Source organism: Panthera tigris, chromosome D3 (genome assembly GCF_018350195.1).
Source record: "Panthera tigris isolate Pti1 chromosome D3, P.tigris_Pti1_mat1.1, whole genome shotgun sequence".
Classification (NCBI taxonomy): domain Eukaryota; kingdom Metazoa; phylum Chordata; class Mammalia; order Carnivora; family Felidae; genus Panthera; species Panthera tigris.
Window position 1 is genome coordinate 41,279,774 of NC_056671.1, and position 18,179 is coordinate 41,297,952.

Consider the following 18,179-nt stretch of genomic DNA (forward strand, 5'->3'; position numbering starts at 1 on the left):
CCTCACAGAGTTGTCGAATACACTGCTGAATGAATGCTTTGTCATTAAGTGGCCTTGGGTCCTTGATTTTTTCAGAACTGGAAAATATACCAAATTGACTATTCCGGGATCCATGTCCACTTGTTCTGGAAACATAAATAGTCAACACTATTTCCTTCTGTGGTCAAGTGTAAATTATTTCAAGGTGATTTTATATTTTAATAGCATCAAACGTTAAAGTTCAATTCTTTTCTCTTATTCAAAGCAAAGAAAAAGAGCAAACAATGAGAAGTACAAAGTGAGGTGGAAAGAAAAATGCACTTGTGGTGCTTTGCATTATTAACACTTATACTATCATCTAAACTTTGAGTCTACTAGATCTTCTGTATCAACCATTCTCCAAGTCTATTCAATAATCTAAATCCTTTCACCATCCTCTTTAGCTTTTCATCATCGCTTCTTCACTCTCAACCCCTTCATTTGCCACCATTTCTTGTGGGAAAATTGCTTTTGAGATGTTAAAATAGGTTGTGCATGCTTTTTTTTCATGAATATTTTGTGTCATGCAATATTATTTATCTGATTTTTATTTACCATAAATATACAGGGTTCTACTTTTTAGTTATTAATGGATACAATGTATATGCTCCATTTTAAGCCCTTTCCCCTCCCAAACAAAACTTTGTTTATATCTTTATAATGGTTCCTTTTGCCTAACTTTGGGGCCCAATTTAGCTAACAACTGTAGTTTATTAAGTATCCTGAGAATAATAATTTTCCTTATTGAACAAGTGCCACAAAACTAAGTTGCGATGAACACTGCTGTAACACCTGAACTCCATTCACCAGAGCTTTATTTCTCCCTGCAAGTTTGCTTGTTGCTTGCAAGTTCTCTCCTGCCAAGGCTCTAAAAGTTCTTTAGCTTGGGCCTGGATTAATTAGCTATTTTTCTCCTGACAATTTGCTAATTTGAAAACCACTTTTCTACATACTGCTATTACTTAATCTTTAATTTTTTTTTTTTTTTTTTTTTTTTTTTTTTTTTACCATGAAAGGAATATGTGTATAGACTTGGCTCTTTTTCTTTTCTTTTTTTTTTTTTTAAGTAGGTTCCATGCCCAGTGTGAAGCCCAATACAGGGCTTGAACTCATGACCCTGAGATCAAGACCTGAGATGAGATCAAGAGTTGGATGCTTAACAGACTGAGCCACCCAGGTGCCCCAGACATAGCTCGTATTCTACACAAAACAGCACCCTTAGATATTTTTTTAAATTTTAAGAGAATTCCTCAACCAATCAAAATACTGTATCATTCAATTTATAGCTCAAGAACATAGTGTCTAGAACCAGAGTCTGTGGTTTCAAATTCTGTCTCTGTTGCTAGTTCTATGACCTTGAGTAAATAAGCTCTCTGTGCTTCAAGTTCCTCATCTATAAAATGGATACAATGACAATATCTATTCATAGGGCGCTTCTGAGGATTAAAAGAGTTAACATAGATAAAGCATTTAAAACAACATCTGGCTTATAAAAATGTTCAGTAAATGTTAAATTTTATAATAATTATCATCATTATCTCTTAAGTTCACCACCAAGAGAAAAGTTACATTACAAAAATGCCTTAAGGGGCACCTGGGTAGCTAAGTCCATTAAGCGTCTTAATTTCAGCTCAGGTCATGATCTCATGATTGGTTAGTTTGAGTTGTGCCTCAGGCTCTGCACTAACAGCATAAGCTTGCTTGGGATTCTCTCTCTCTCCCTTTCTCTCTGCTCCTCCTCCTGCCGGTGGGTGCACACTTTCTCCCTCTCTCTTAAAATTAAAAAAAAAAAAAAAAAAAGCCTTACGATTTTTCATCAACTGGAATGACTACCAGAAATACCTTAATTTGATTTCAAGGCAAAAACTTTTCATAAGGTAACAAACGTTTCATCTCTAAAGAGCCTTAATATTTAAGAGTATAAAAAAAGTTGGGGACTAAAATGTCGAACTAGATGATGGTTCCTTTTTTTTTTTTTTTTTTTTTAATTTATTTTTGGGACAGAGAGAGACAGAGCATGAACGGGGGAGGGGCAGAGAGAGAGGGAGACACAGAATCGGAAACAGGCTCCAGGCTCCGAGCCATCAGCCCAGAGCCTGACGCGGGGCTCGAACTCACGGACCGCGAGATCGTGACCTGGCTGAAGTCGGACGCTTAACCGACTGCGCCACCCAGGCGCCCCGATGATGGTTCCTTTTAATTTTAAAATGCTATGATTCCATACTATTTGAAAGCTAGATACAGGATTTTCAATCAACTATTCACTTATAATATGAAACAGTGGTCTGAAGTGCTGATATATTTCTTAGCTCTATCTAAAGCAGATATAACCATATAACTATTTAAAACAGAAGAAAGCTAGCTTATAACTTTCTCTTGTAAGGGACCATGCCATCTAATTTTTTGAGAACACCTTCATTAGAACTAATAAAAAAACATCATTACCTTTTACCAAATACAGAGACTTTTCTTTCAGATGTGGGTTTGTTTATACTCAACTTTCCAAAGCCTGGTTTCTCTTTGCTTTAACAAAATGGAAAAACAAACAAACAAACAAAAACTTTAAAAAATAAATACAAAAAATATTAGTTTAAGAAGTTTTTAGAAATACATTGGAACTAAAACCTTTTCCCCATTACCTATAAAAATAACTCAGAATCATGAAAATTTTTAGTAGCAATCATAGCTGTTATAAATGGGATAGGCTAACCTAACAACATGTATAAGCAGGAATACTAAAGTGTTAAGAAGAAAGCAGAAAAAAAAACATATCTACATTCTGATTTCAATTATCTTAAAGTATGTACATTTATGGGTAACAGGAAAAAGACTTAAAAGTAAGTATCTCCAGTCAGAGGATGATAGCTACATTTAACATTTTTCTTTTAAGGCCTACTCTGTCGGATTGCAGCTACACTTAAAAACACATATTATTTAAACAACAGAATCAAAACACTGACAATAGCAGCCTTCTGGCTTCCAATACAATTTGAAGCATAAATTTAATCTTTCAGTGTATGTAATGTGTAATAGTACAACAACTTTATCTGATTCAGAAGGAAAAGATACAAATATTTCAAATTTCTAAAAGCAGCAGGGGCTTATACTACATAAACATAAGTAGCCTAAGTACAGTTAGCAAGTACCTTGTACCTTGGGTACAAGGATTAGGGAAGGATTGATATAGCTCTACAGTGGCTCACAAATAGTCTTCTCTTAATTAGAAGAAACAGAAAAACTAGTTTATGATAGTAAACTATACACCCCTTTTTCCAGTGAATAATGAGAAAACAGTTTGAATAAGTGGTTCTGTAGGTTATTCTAAACCAGCTTATCATTGAATAACTCTGATTAAGAATTTTGCTGGTTGGATATACTTTAGTAAATTCAAAGTTGTAGCAATGAGCCCACTCACATAAGCAGGTCTAGAATAAAGGAGGAAAATAAGGAAAAGAGTGCTGGCAGGGAATTCAGTCTTTTTTAGAGGTTGCCTGGCAAAGGGTGTAGCTTTGGAAATTTAAGGAACAAATTAGATAAAACACACATAATAACATGCCAGTTTTTAGCCTTCACTGACCCCAAATTGGGTACCACCGTGAACAAACAAGATTCATCAGAACATCACTCATAGTACATTTTTGTATTAACCGTCTTTACAGATTTCTTTGTCCAAGATAGTAAGGTGTGAGGTACTTACGTTTGAGGGGTATGGAGGCTTTGTTTATTGAAATCCTGAGACCTTAAATCCTGCATAGAGAGGCGGCCAGCACCACCGGTGGAAACTGAACTGCGCTTCATGCTTATTACCTGCATTCACGAATTCAGTATTAAAAAATCTTTTCAGATATAGGTGGTGCATTAAGCACCAACTGTTATCTTCATCCTCAAACAGAAAGCAGCCAAGTTCCGTTGTTTCTTCAAGATAATGTTTTCCTGGGCCCTCATGTTCATGTAGGTGAAGCCCTCATTTGCAGGGAAATCTATCCAACTTCATTTAAAACTATTCAACACACACGAATATTTACTTACTGCCTACCGTGTACCCTGGGAGTGTGCAAGGCAACTGAAACGATACACTGATAAATAAGGTATAATTCCTGCCTTTGCAAGGGTATCTATGGTAGTCAAAGCCTTGAATCCTCACCTAGACCACATTACTGCTGTTGGCTGTACTGACTTCACCCGGAAAAAGTCAGAGACGACCTGACAAGAACTACCTCAACATGTTTCCTTTTCTTTGGTCTTAGAGAATACAGCTATTCTCTTTTCCTAACCTCCATCTCTCTTGTTCTGTCCTTAACCCACTGTTTCCCATTTATACTCAATTACTGCCCCACTTACTTCAATCCCTCTTCTAACAAAGATTAATTATCTGTCCACAAAATGGTCTACTGATTCTCATTTCTGAGAAAATCAACACTTCATTTCCTGCATATCTACTGAAACTGTTGCCTCCTAGGATACTCATGATTGACAAAACTTTCGATCCTTTCTCATCTCTGTGTGGCATTCGACACTATACACTTAAGATTTCTCAGGTCCTGGCCTGGCTTCCTGGGAAGTGGACATTTGCTGTTATCCCTTCTCTTTTCTGGGCTGTCATTTGTCTTTTGAACTGATTACATTTTCCGGGGCACCTGGGTGGCTCAGTCAGTCCGTTAAGCGACCGACTTGGGCTCAGGTAAGTCATGATCTCACAATTTGTGAGTTCGAGCCCCCGCATTGGGCTCTGTGCTGATAGCTTGGAGCCTGGAACCTGCTTCAGATTTTGTGTCTCCCTCTCTCTCTCTCTGCTCCTCCCTTGCTCGCTCGCTCCCTCTCTCTCTCAAAAATAAACAGACATTAAAAACATTTTTTTTCAGGGGCGCCTGGGTGGCGCAGTCGGTTAAGTGTCCGACTTCAGCTCAGGTCACAATCTCGCGGTCTGTGAGTTCGAGCCCCGCGTCGGGCTCTGGGCTGGTGGCTCAGAGCCTGGAGCCTGCTTCCGATTCTGTGTCTCCCTCTTTCTCTGCCCCTCCCCCGTTCATGCTCTGTCTCTCTCTGTCTCAAAAATAAACGTTAAAAAAAAAAAAATTAAAAAAAAAACAAAACTTTTTTTCAAACTGATTACACTTTCCATCTTCGATAGGCCACCAATTTCTTCTCCTTTATACATTTCTACTATCCATTCAACTTTCCCACTCACCTATATGTGCACTCCAAATCTCTACTTAAAACGTAATTTAAGATTAAGACTTCCTTACACGCCCACTAGGAGTATCTCAAACGCGACATCTGAAACAGGTCATCTTGTCCTTCCACTCCCTGCGCGTATCAATTCTTCCCCTTTCCTCCAGCCTGTCTTCTTCCCACCACTGTGCTCCTAGTCCCTCCTCTTCTCCCTCGGTAAATCACTGTCAGTAGAAATTTATTGATAGACTCCAGGAAACGCGCCTCGCACAGACTCCGCCCCGGAGGCCTCTCACAACAGTAGACACTAAAACGTCCCTCAGGACCTCTAAATCTAAGTTGTTGGCGCCATCACTTTCTCCCTTCAGAACACTTCTGCCTGCCCGAAATTAACCCAAAGTTACCTTTCTTCCAGTTTCGTGACACGACCCAGGGACCGAATTTCTGTAACCTGCGCAACTATCCGAGGGACAGGACAGCAGCCGCCAAAACACCAATTCTTCCTTCCACCCGCCAGCGCGGTTCGAATTTTAAAATCTCCGCCGGCGCTTACGTCATCACGTACGTCGCGCGGCTACGCAAATCTTACGCGCCGCTCCCCGTCTCTCGAACTCTGCGTATTGAGCGCGTCCCATCGTCTCACTCAGCATACTGGTGTCTCTGATCAGTGCAAACGTCCGGTCCGATTTCTAAAGTTAGCGCTGAAGACGCGGGCGGTCTGAGTCGCTAAGTAGCGGGCAGAGCGCTCCAAATCGCCCTGGAAACACGTTTTCCGTACAGCAACATGGCCGCGCCCGTCGGCTCGTAGGAAAGGAGAAATTGCTTTGCTGTGCAAGTGGCGTCTTTCATGACCACTCTTTAGAAGGGTGCTGTTTTCATAATGCAAGTCTGGGAGGCGTCGTGCAATTTTCTGACAGAGGAAGCGGTGAGGTAGGAGATAGTTAATGCTGAGGTAGGGTGTAGTTGGCTTCGAGGATCGAACCCTAGTGGTCACCGCTAGGGTTCGGGTTGGCAATTTGCTCGCCAGGGTTTCATGGTCCTCTAGCGGTGGCCAGCGAGTGAAGCTAGGAGGAACCCACGGGGCTGGGGGGTGGGGTTCGGTGTGAAGCAGAGAGGTAGGTGAAATAGAGTTTAAGCACAATAGTTTACTTTGCTAAAATAAGACTTTCCGCTTCGCTGAGTTTGAAGTCAGAGACGAGTACTGCCCAGTACCTGGAGAGTGGTGGGGGTGGAAGGAAACCTTTGAGCCAAAGTCCGGATACCTGATTGTTGGAGCAATTGTGTGGTTAACTAGAATTGAAATTTGGGGCACGTCGCCTTTTCTGAGTTTCAGTCTTCTCGACTACATTTTTGGCTCTCCCTAGATACTACATTAGTGGTGACTCTGAAGGCAGGGCCAGCACCAGCATTACCGTTACTAGTAGCACTTGAACAATTGCGATGTGTCAGGTACTGCACAGCACTTCATGTAGATTATGTCATTTAATTCTCTAAACTGCCATCTGAGATGTCATAGAAAATGATGAATTTGGGGCTCAGTGAGATCAAATAACTTGCCCATGGCCGTACTGCTAATACTACCTGGAGTTGGAAGGTTGGATCTAAGTACTAGTATTACTAACTGTGCTATTAACCCCTTATATATATCTTATTCTGTCCCTCTCTTAAATTCTCCATTACACTGGATTTAGTAAGCAATGTTGAGAACTTTGCCATCTTTTATAAAAAGATAAGGAAGTTTTGAAAAACCTAGTTGCTGGAGGAGGACTGCTCAGAACCAATTACCTTAACCATAACCTTGCAATTTTGAATTTTGCTAGGGTTTGATACTTATGATATCTGTTAAAATTGTGCTCTGCCTAGACCAGTCTTTCATTTTACCCTTTCTGTACTCTGTTGGTAGCAGTGGTTAAACAGGGTAGTATTATTACTGGAGAATGGGCTGACTTACAGCAAATGTGCTTTGAAAAAAAAAAGGGCTGATCACCTAATAACTCCTCTTGAAATTCTGTGACCTCTCTAGGTTTATCTCATTAAAAAGGGTGGATTCACATAGGTAATGTAGTATTCTTTGCTTTGACAGGACACTATCTTGAATGACTCCCTGACTTGGAGGATGTGGACCTAGTGGCCAGATTCAAGGACCAAACAGAAAGTTGTGTGGAGGGCCCAGGAAGATGGGAGGATTCAATTGAGATTCCAGAAATAAGATCAAGTTTTAATTCTCTTTTGGTAAATTGGCTGAAAATTTTGAATTAACCCTGAAATTAAAAGTTTATATTAAAACATTACATTTTTCCTTAATGTATCATGAATGTCAAATTCTCTTTTGTTTAAATGTCAAGTTTATATTCTTATACGTGAAATCTACCTGTGTATATGAAGTATATTTTTATGGAAATGCAGGACATTTAAGAACTTATCTGGAAAGTTGGGTTTTATATCTAGACCTTAATTTCCAGAGTTTTTTTTTTTTTTTTTTTTAAAGAAGAAAATGTCTGTGGTGCATCAGCTGTCACCAGGATGGTTACTAGATCATCTTTCTTTCATTAACAACATAAACTATCAACTTCACCAGCATCATGAGCCTTGTTTGACCTCTTTTGGAAACTCTACTACATTTATTGCTTTTGACTCTACCTCTAAGCCAGATTATGATGACAGAGGAAATAGTGAAGTCTTCATACAGAAATATGTTTTTCGATCTGAGCTATTTAATGTCACCAAACCTTACATAACTCCAGCTGTTCACAAAGAATGCCAACAAAGGAATGAAAAGGAGGATCCAATGAGTGGTGTTAAAGAAGAAAACTTCAATTCTATTATTGGAAAGGTAGAAAGTTTTAATAAATTTTTTTTTTTCTACAGAACACACAAAAGAAGTTTGTTATTCCAGTATCTCAAATATCTTGTAATTTACTATGTCTAAATAATCAATAAAGTGTAGGAAGGCTTTAGTGTATCCAATGTAATTTTGAACTCTTTACTAACGTTCTGGCATTCTTAGAAGACCAAATTTGCATATTTCAAAAGCAAGCAATGTTTGCTCAAAAGTGAATGCTGTGTAAATTAAACCAACCTAACTAAACAACAACAAAACTCTTTCTGCTTAGTCATTTGTATTAATTGCATTTTTTACATTTGTTTTTTTCAACAACATGCTGCTTTCTCTGCAAAATTCTAAAGCAGTATATGGACTTTGGGAGATTTTTAGAGACCTGTCCATTTATACACTGGTGCAGTCTTTTGGTGAAGTTTCAAGAGTACCATACAGGATCAAATTATACTTTAATACTTCTTATGTTTCTGAAGAGTTCAGAGGTGATTATATAAAGTCCATATCAGATTATATTAAGATAGGAATAACATTTATTACTCATCCTCAAATGTTTGAGATCTTTTTTATTTGTTCGTTTTGTTTTGTTTTGTTTTGTTTTGGATCTTTCTGTGTGCTGTTGTACATACAGGGATGAAACAAGACCAACACAAGTCCTGCCCTCATGGATCTTATAATTGAGGTCCATAAAGAAAGATATTAAATGAGAAAGCATGTTAAGAATTAGAATAAAGAAAGTAATAGAGATAATTTATTACATTGTTCTAGTTTCCCGAAGTAGAACTTTTAATATTCTTATAATTTTTTTCTTTCAACAAATATTTATTGACCATTTGCTGTATGTCAGGCATAGAATGGAAAATACATAGATAATGTCTGAGATTTCAGTAAAATACTATATAGATTTATCATTACTGTTACTAATTCAGACAAATAATAACCAGCATTTGCAGTTTACCAAGTATGGACATCTTTTAATGTGTATACTGTTATGTTGGATAAGTTTCTCACTTCAGTATGGAAAAATATAGATAAACTTATTTAATGAATTATCTTGACAAAACTTACCTTATTTCTGATATGCCAAAGCAAATTGTACAATTAGCTTAATCTTAAGACCTTTTATTTATTCAGCCAGCAAACATTTATTATTAGCCTACTAGGAATTTGCAACCATGGCAAGCACTGCTGTTTCAGCAGTATGAAGTAGGAAGTTCCTGCTCTATTTTGTACTGTCTTACATGTTCTTTTCTATGGAGTTGTTACAGATAGAACTGTGTTAGTATGTTTGATTTGTACCTAGCCCTCAAATCAATCATAAAGAGCTACTGAAAATACATTGGATTTTTTTTTTTTTAAGATAGAACATGGATAGATCCTCTCCTCAGAAACGAAGAAGTTGGGAGTAACTATACCATATATATTAACTGATAGATAACACTTGTAACTTTATACAGCATCAGCTTTCTTGTGTTACCTGGATGTCTGTGCTACATTTTATCATTGGTACTAGTTCTTATTAATGGCAGATAAAGCTAAGGTGACCTTGTATCACTCATTAAGCTTATAATAATAATAATAATAAATAAAAATAGAATTTTTTATTTGGGAAAGCTTATTTCCTTAGTCCATACCCTTTTCACTGATTTTGACCTTAGTTGTCAATTATCACCTCTTAAAGACTGAGATACATGCTATGGAAAAGTGATGAAAAAGAAATACTAATATATTTCAAATTACCAATATTGTGATAGATGGCAACATAATTTTTCCTGTAATTTACTCTTTAGAAGCGTAAAAGATGTGTTGTTTTCAATCAAGGTGAATTGGACGCTATGGAATACCATACAAAGGTAAGGTATAAAATATTCATTGATGACATTGGAAGATTAATGTGAAGTTGTATAAATGTGTACAAAATAAATATGGATATTCTTAAAGATTAATTATTTTGATCAAGGTTAGAATTTAATAGTGGAATGATTTATTGTTACTTTAACAGTAATATACAGTTCAAACCAGTTTTTATTAAAACTTTATATACTTCTATTAGTTTACTGTTTAACATAAGTGAACTTATGCTATATTGGTTAAGTTTAGAAATTTGATAAGTTTTAAAGTCTGTTGTCCATAGCTAAAACAACTTATTAAGATGCAGAAGAAAGCATGAACAATGTAAAAGACACATTTTTAGAACATAGCAATAAAGGGATCTAGTAGTTAAAGAAATGAGGGGAAACAGAGGGTATGCAAGTATTTTAAGCTTTAACTCCCTAAGGAACCCTTTGACTGAAATGGAAAAATTGGGTTTGGAATTTGACTTAGGAGGGATGATAATAAGTACAGTCTTGGACATGTATTAATATGATAGGACATAAAAGGTTTTTTTATCTCTTTTTTGTGGGAGAATATACATAACAAAATTTGCCATTTTAACTATATTTTAGGTGTATAATTCAATGGCATTAAGTACACTCACAATATTGTGCCCTAATCACCACCATCCATCTCCAGAACTTTTTCATCATCCCAAATAGAGTCTACACTGGTTAAGTAACTCCTCATTTTCCTTTTTCCATAGCCCCTGGTAACCTCTATTCTACCTTCTATATTTTGAATTTGCCTATTATAGGTATATAAGTGGAATCATATATTTATCCTTTTGTATCTGACTTATTTCACTTAACATAATGTCCTCAAGATCCATTTCTGTGTCAGAATTTCATTCCTTTTTAAGTTTGAGTAGTATTTCATTGTATGTCTATACTTCATTTTCTTTTATGCAATCATTTGTTGATGGACATTTAGGTTCTTTCTACCTTTTGGCTATTGTGAATAATGCTGTTATGAATATTTGGTGTATAAGTATCTATTTCAGTCTCTCCTTTCAATTCTTTTTGGTATGTACCCAAATGTGAATTGCTGGATCATGTAGTAACTTTATGTTTAACTTTTTGAGGAACTGTCAGACTTTTTCACAGCAGCTGCACCCTTTTACATTATCACCAGTAGGGCACAAGTGTTCTAGTTTCTTCACCCTCTCGCTAATACTTGTAATTCATTCTTTCTTTCTTTCTTTCTTTTCTTTCTTTCTTTCATTCATAAAAGCCATCCTAGTAAGAATAGACTGGTATCTCATTGTGGTTCCCACTAATACATTGGATTTTACATGTATTGAAGATAGTTGAATATACAAATGCTAAATTTTTCAATACCAAAAGTCTTCTCTAGTTTGTTAATTTTAGAACTCTTTCTATTGCCTGGAAATGCTACTTGCAAGATTAAACTGCAGAAGTATGCAAAAATCCAGGGTCTGATATAAGAAAGATTAATAATTTTAAGATGTTAAATGAAATTAGAGAATAGAATTTCTTAGATTCACGTGCATTCGGATTGCTAAATACTTGTGACTGTTAATGATAACTACAAATTGTGAAACATTTATGTGGTACAGAGTGCAATCAAACTCTTAAGTCATAGAACAGAATATTTACAAAATCTAATTTACAACTCTTAGTTTCAGTAGTAAATTTGAATAAAGATAATATATGGCCATTTTGTTATCAATTAACGATTTTATAGAAATTAAATCTATTGGCTATAATAGAATTTTCAAGGTTGGTACGAGGACTGTTAATAGACAAGATATGTAGATGACTTTAAGGAACATATATTAAGGAAAAGCCTGTAGGAGAGCTTGTCTTATTATTTTCTTTACTGAATCTATCTGTGCCCCTCCCTTCCTTCCTGTCTAATTCATTTACTTATTTATACATTTATTCACTAATTAATTCAGTTTACTTATAAATATTCATTAAATGCCAACTGTATACCAGACATTGTTAGCCCTGGGACTTCAGTAGAAGTAGAGATAGATATAATGTTTCTGTCCCAGAACTTATGTTCTTGAGGGACCCAATTCAACTAAACTGTTATATATATTAAAAAGCACTATCATGGAATTCTAGGATGCTAGGAGGGCACAGAGGGCGGGTGTCCAACTGAGACTTGAGGACGGAGTATCAAGAAAAGCTTTATGGAAGCAGTGATTTTGTTTGAGTCTTTGCAGTAGGCATTAGTCATATGAAGAGGGTGATGAAGAGTATTCTAGTCTTTGAGAAGAATAGGATTTGCTAAAGTTCAGAAGCAAGATGGAGTAAAGTTTATTTAAGGAACTGTAAAAGGTTCAGTGTGGCTGGGCTGTGGAATGTAGAGAGAATGGTTAGAAGTGAAACTGGGGAGATAAGTTGCAGATCATGTAAGGTTTTACAAGCCCATCTTAAGACATTTAGACTTAATATTAAGGGTGGTGGGAAGCTGTTGAAAACAGATGACATGACCAGACTTGCATTTTGTTTTATTTATTTAATACTTATTTATTTTTGGATGATAATGCATTCATTTGGTAAACTTCAGAATGTACAAAGAGTATGCAGTAAAAAGTCTTTCTTTAATCCCCATCCTTCAGTCACCCGCTTCCTCCTCCCAGTGCATTCGTAGAGTGGTGGTATTCATATGTGAAAGATGATAAATACATATATTCCCCTTCTTTTTTATTTAGATGGTAGCATACTTGACCCAGTTTTTCACCTTGCTTTTTTCCCCTCAGTTGAACATACTTTACAAACTGCTTTATGTCTCATTATTTTTCATACTTTAATTAGTCTTTAGCTGCTAACATTTAGGTATATTATACACATGCCATTTTCCACATGTATATCTTGCAGGATACAGTTCAAGAAATTAAGTTTCTGGGTCAGAGGTTTGAACTTTTTGGTAGATACTGTCAAATTGCTACTGTAGAGGTTTTATCCTCTTATTAGCAAACCAGAAATGTGTAATTGTGCGTATTTTCCCACATCCTTACCATTACAGTATGTGATGTATTGTTTTTGATCTTTTCCAATCTGATAGGTAAAAAATAATATTTCAGTGTGATTTTAATTTGCATTCTCTTATTAGGAGTGTAGTTAAGTATTTTCACATTCGTTTAAAAACCATTTGTATTTTTTTTATGTGAACTGTTTCTTTTGTATGTTAAAAAAATTGTGTCCTTAATTTATAGGCTCTCTCTATATGTTAGGGAAATTAGTTCTTTGTCTATGATATAAATTGAAAATATATTTTTACCAGTTTGTCATTTTAATTTTAGTTATGATTTTTTTTTTTTTACCTCATAAGTATTGTATTTTTATTTAGTTGAATTTATTATTATTTTTTCTTTTATGAGTTCTGGATTTTTGAGTCATAGTTGAAAAGGTATTTCTTCTTCAAGATTTTAAAAGAATTTCCCCATGTTTTCTTCTAGAATATTTATGATTTCATTTCACATTTGTATCTTTGATTCATTTAGATTTCATTGTGGTGTAAAGCAAGAGTTAAGGGTCTAACTTTGTTTTTTCCGGATGACTGCTCATTTGTCCAGCCATGATCTGTTGGGTTTTTTCTCTGCTGTTTTGAGATGCTAGATATACTAAATTCACATATGTATTTGAGTTTATTTCTGCACTTTATGTTTTTATTTAATTAATTCATTTTCGAGTCTCTTTTCAGGTTTTATAATATGTTTTACTATTTGATGTGCTCACCTCCCCCCCATCCTTATTGCTCTTGTTCTACACAGTTTTTCTATTTTCTTTATTTTTCCATATGAATTTTAGAGCAATTATTTCTTTTTTTTAATGTTTATTTTTGAGAGAGAGGGAGAGAGTGTGAACAGGGGAGGGGCAGAGAAAGAGGGAGACACAGAATCCAAAGCAGGCTCCAAGCTTTGAGCTGACAGCACAAAGCTGGATGTGGGGCTTGAACTCACAAGACTGCGAGATCATGACCTGACCCAAAGTTGGAGGGTCAACCGACTGAGCCACCCAGGCGTCCCTCTGTATCAATTTTAGGATTAATTTTAACTTGGTTAGAAAAAAGAAGCAATTGGAATTCTTATTGCATCAAGTTCAACTTAAAATTTTAAATTAGGCTTACTGAGGTCTTTAAGATATTGATGATTCTGCCCCCAAACATGAATATGTCTTTCCATTTGTTTCAGTTTCTGTTGTCTTTTTATAAGATTTTCTTTATAAAAGTCTTGTCAATTTCTTAAGTTGCTATAGTTTTTGTTTTTTTTTCTTTTAATCTCTTGTGTTTTCTAAGTAATACTTAAAACTCCTGAAAATAGTAATACTTTTACTTACAGCTTTCCAATTATTATATCTCTAGTTAATTTGTGTTCTGTAATTCTACAGGGTGGAAAATAAAATACAATGTTAAATCATATTTAATAGAGTATTTATCATTGTCTTGTTCCTGAATCCGTAGGCATGATTTCCTCACTAAGCATAATACTGGCTTTTGGGCTGAGCTGCAAATAGCATGTTAAAGAAATTTTCATCTCCTCTTATTTATTGTTATTTTCAAACATGCTTATTGAATTTTATGAAATGTTTTTTTAGGCATCTGTGGAGATTGAATAGCTGATATTTCCCCTAATATTTTCCTTTGACTTTTTTCCTCATGTGCAACCATCCTTGTATTTGAAGTATGTATTCCAAATGACCATGATGTATTATTTTCCAAATGTTCTGCTAAATTTTATTTGCTAACATTTTATTTGAGATAATGATAAATGAGATTAATCTGATATATATTTCTTGTTTATGCATAATTATATACATATATTTGTATACATCAATATTGGAAGTTGGAAATTTTTCTTTTTTGTCCCCCTCCCCAAGTCTTTGGTGTAATCTTTTTTTTAAAGTTTGGTAGAGGGGCACGTGGGTGGCTCAGTTGTTTAAGCATCTGACTTTGGCTCAGCTCATGATCTCACGGTTTGTGGGTTCAAGCCCTGCGTCAGGCTCTGTGCTGACAGCTCAGAGCCTGGAACCTGCTTTGGATTCTGTGTCTCCCTCTCTGTCTGCCCCTTCCCTGCCTGTGCTGATTCTCTCTCTCAAAAATAAATAAATATTAAAAAAAAATTTTTTTTTTTAAGTTTGGTAGAGCTCTTCTTTGCAACTATTTCAGCATGTTATCTTTTCTGGACATACTTCCTTTGACAATTTAACCTTTTTCTTCTTTGGAAATAAGTTTTAGATTAAAAAAATTTCATTTTCTTTTGTAGTCAGTCTTGTAAAGTATGTTATCTTAGAACATTATTTGTTTCATTAAGTTTTTAAAATTTATGCATAGTCTGTGTCTATAGTTATTTTACCTTCATTATTCATATTGTATGTTTATTCTCTTTCTTGATAGATTAGCTAATGGCTTACCTAATTTATTAGTTGTTTCTTAACTTTATCATTTTTATTTTCTAACTTATGCTTTAATCTATATTTATTTAATCCTTCCGTTAATTTTTTTCCTGACTTTTTGAGTTGTCTTAATTCACATTTTTACTTCCTTTTTGTTTATGGGAGTATTCAGCGTTACAAATTTTTCTCTGGGCACTGAAACGTCTCATATTATGATATGTTGTACTTTAAGCACTGTGATACAAAGTTTCATTTAAATATTATGGTTTTCTAGAGATTTGCCTAAGAGTAAATTTTTATTTTATTTATTTATATTATTTTATTATTATTTTTTAAAGAGTTGTTAGTAAATTTTTAAGTTTCCATGTTGGAGTAGTATTGTTGGATTGATGGTAAATGTTTATTAAGCTCTATTAAAAAAATGCCAAATTATTTTCCACAGTGACTGTACTGTTTTGCATTTCACACCAGCAATGCATGAGAATTCCATTTGCTTTCTATCCTCAATAGAATGGAAACCCTAGTCTTTTAAATGGGTTGCAAGCACATCTGTCTAACCGTTTAGCCTAAAGAACCTTTTTATTAACTTGGACAGGAAGTAAATCTGCCCTCTGCCTTGGAGGGAGATGCAGTATCTATCTTCCATGCTGTACACATAACCTTGAGGATTTATTCTGGAACAAAAACTGTCAGTGCCTCTCCTCTCACAGAGACTCATGGTGAATTGTCTCCCATTTGTCCTGTGAATCATGAGGTTTTTCAGTCCAAATATTGTAAACAGGCAATATTGTTGGCTCTGTGGGAACTGGCACTTTTTCTTCTGTCCTTTGGGTGGTTCTTTTCTTGGCCTTGGATAGTTCTCTCACACACTTAAGCACATGAGTACTTAGGGGAATTTTTCTAGGGTGACTACCTATACATCTACAGAGTTCTCCCTTTGGGTGGCTCTTTCCTCTCTGGTACTCTGTCCTGTGAAATCTTGTCATGATCTCCCCATATTCTCTGCTTTGTCTGTTCAGCTCTGGATTTCTCCCAGCCTCTGTCCAGATTCTTCCTTCTTGTTGTCTTAGCTGGGGCAGTCAGTAGGCCTTACCTATGATTTCTTTCACTGTCCTTTATTGCTTGATGTTCTGTATCTTGAAAGTTATTGTTCCTGTTACTCCATCTTGGTTGAAAGTAGAAGTCTTTGGCTGTTTTGAACATTTTTTCTTTATCATTGAGTTTTAGCAATTTGATTATGATGTTCCTTTAGGCAGTTTTCCCCTCCTTTGTTTGTTAAGCTTGAATCTGTGAATAATAGTCTTTAGCAAATTTGGAAATTTTTGGCCATTACCTCTTCAAATATTTTTTCTGTCCTTTTCATTTAGACACTTGTGTAGTGTGTTGTTTTCAAGTGCAATAATCTTTTCTTCTTCAGTGCCTGCTATTAGTACAACCTAGTGTATATTTCATTTTTATATTGAACAGGCATACCTTGTTTATTGTGCTTTGTTTTATTATACACTTTGCAAGTTTGTGAGATCCCTGCATCAAACGAGTCTGTCAGCGCCATTTTTTTCCAACAGCATTTGCTCACTTTGTGTCACATTTAGGTAATTCAAATTTTGTTATTATGTTTGTTATATTTGTTATGGTCATCTGTGATGAGTGATTTTTGATGTTACTATTGCAATTGTTTTGGGGCACCACAAACTGTGCACATATAAGATAGCAAACTTAATTGATAAATATTATGTACTCTGACTCCTCCAGCCATCAGCTGCTCCCGTTTGTCTCTCTCTCTTTGGGTCTCCTTATTCCCTGAGACACAACGGCCTTGCAATTAGGTTAATTGATAGCCCTGCAATTTTCTCTAAGTGCTCTACTGAAAAAAAGAGTTCCATGTCTCATACATTGAATTAAAAACTGGAAATGATTAAGTTCAGTGAGGAAGGCATGTCAAAAGCTGAGGTATGCTGAAATGTTGGCCTCTTGCACCAAACTGGTAGCCAAGTTGTGAATGCAAAGCAAAAGTTCTTGAAGGAAATTTAAAGTGTTAACCCAATGAACATAGGAATTATACATTCAGCTTTATTGGTGATATAGAGGAAGTTTGAGTGGTACGGATAGGCGATCAAACCAGCCACAACATTCCCTTAAGTCAAGTCCTAGTCCAGAGCAAGGCCCTAACTCTCTTCAATTCTATGAAGGCCGAGAGGTGAGGAAACTGTAGAAGAAAAATTTGAAGCCAGCAAAAGTTGGTTCATGAGGTTTAAGAAGCCATCTCCGTAACATCAAAGTGCATGGTGAAATAGCAAGTGATGAAGTAGAAGCTGTATCCAGAAGATCTAGCTAAGGTCATTACTGAAGGTGGCTACACTAAACAAATTTTCAATGTAGATGAAACAGCCTTCTGTTGGAAGAAGATATCATCTAGGACTTTCAGTGCAAAAGACAGGCTGACTCTCTTTTTAGGGACTACTGTAGCTGGTGACTTTAAGTTGAAGCCAGTGCTCATTTACCCTTCTGAAAATACTAGGGCCCTTAAGAATTATGCTAAATTTACTCTGCATGTGCTCTCTAAGTGGAGCAACAAAGTCTGGATGACAGCACATCTGTTTACAACATGGCTTACTGAATCTCTTCAACCCACTCTTGAGATTTACTCACTGGAAGAAAAGATTCCTTTCAAAATAGGGCTTATAAATAATGCACCTGGTTGCCCAAGAGCTCTGATGGAGATGTACAGTCAGATGAATGTTGTTTTCATGCCTGCTAACACAAAATCCATTTGGCAGCTTATGGATCAAGGAGTAATTTTGACTTTCAAGTCTTACTATTGAAGAAATACATTTCATAGGGTTATAGCTTCCACAGACAGTGATGCCTCTGATGGATATGGGCGCAAAGTCAATGGAAAATCTTCTGGAAAA

General features: G+C 35.7%; 2 protein-coding genes across 5 annotated transcripts in view; one reads left to right on the top strand and one right to left on the bottom strand.

The window, feature by feature from the left end:
* NDC80 (NDC80 kinetochore complex component) overlaps positions 1–5,692 on the bottom strand; it is a 62,432-nt gene extending 56,740 nt beyond the window's left edge. For both annotated transcript variants that reach the window (XM_042962725.1, XM_007089497.3), the window contains exons 1-4: positions 5,592–5,692; positions 3,716–3,825; positions 2,464–2,541; positions 2–125 (exon numbers count right to left, since the gene is read on the bottom strand). In XM_042962725.1, the coding sequence (XP_042818659.1) occupies positions 2–125; positions 2,464–2,541; positions 3,716–3,816 (303 nt within the window). In that variant the 5' untranslated portion in view covers positions 3,817–3,825; positions 5,592–5,692. The remainder of the gene's footprint in view (position 1; positions 126–2,463; positions 2,542–3,715; positions 3,826–5,591) is intronic.
* A 165-nt stretch (positions 5,693–5,857) lies between these two features.
* The window catches only part of METTL4 (methyltransferase 4, N6-adenosine), a 249,767-nt gene continuing 237,445 nt past the window's right edge, over positions 5,858–18,179 (top strand). Inside the window, exons 1-4 of one of the 3 annotated variants that reach the window (XM_042962993.1) lie at positions 5,858–6,117; positions 7,271–7,419; positions 7,676–8,020; positions 9,814–9,876. In XM_042962993.1, the coding sequence (XP_042818927.1) occupies positions 7,682–8,020; positions 9,814–9,876 (402 nt within the window). In that variant the 5' untranslated portion in view covers positions 5,858–6,117; positions 7,271–7,419; positions 7,676–7,681. Of the gene's footprint in view, positions 6,118–6,150; positions 6,303–7,270; positions 8,021–9,813; positions 9,877–18,179 lie in introns of those variants that run through there. The other 2 variants (XM_042962995.1, XM_042962994.1) reach the window with 2 other exon arrangements.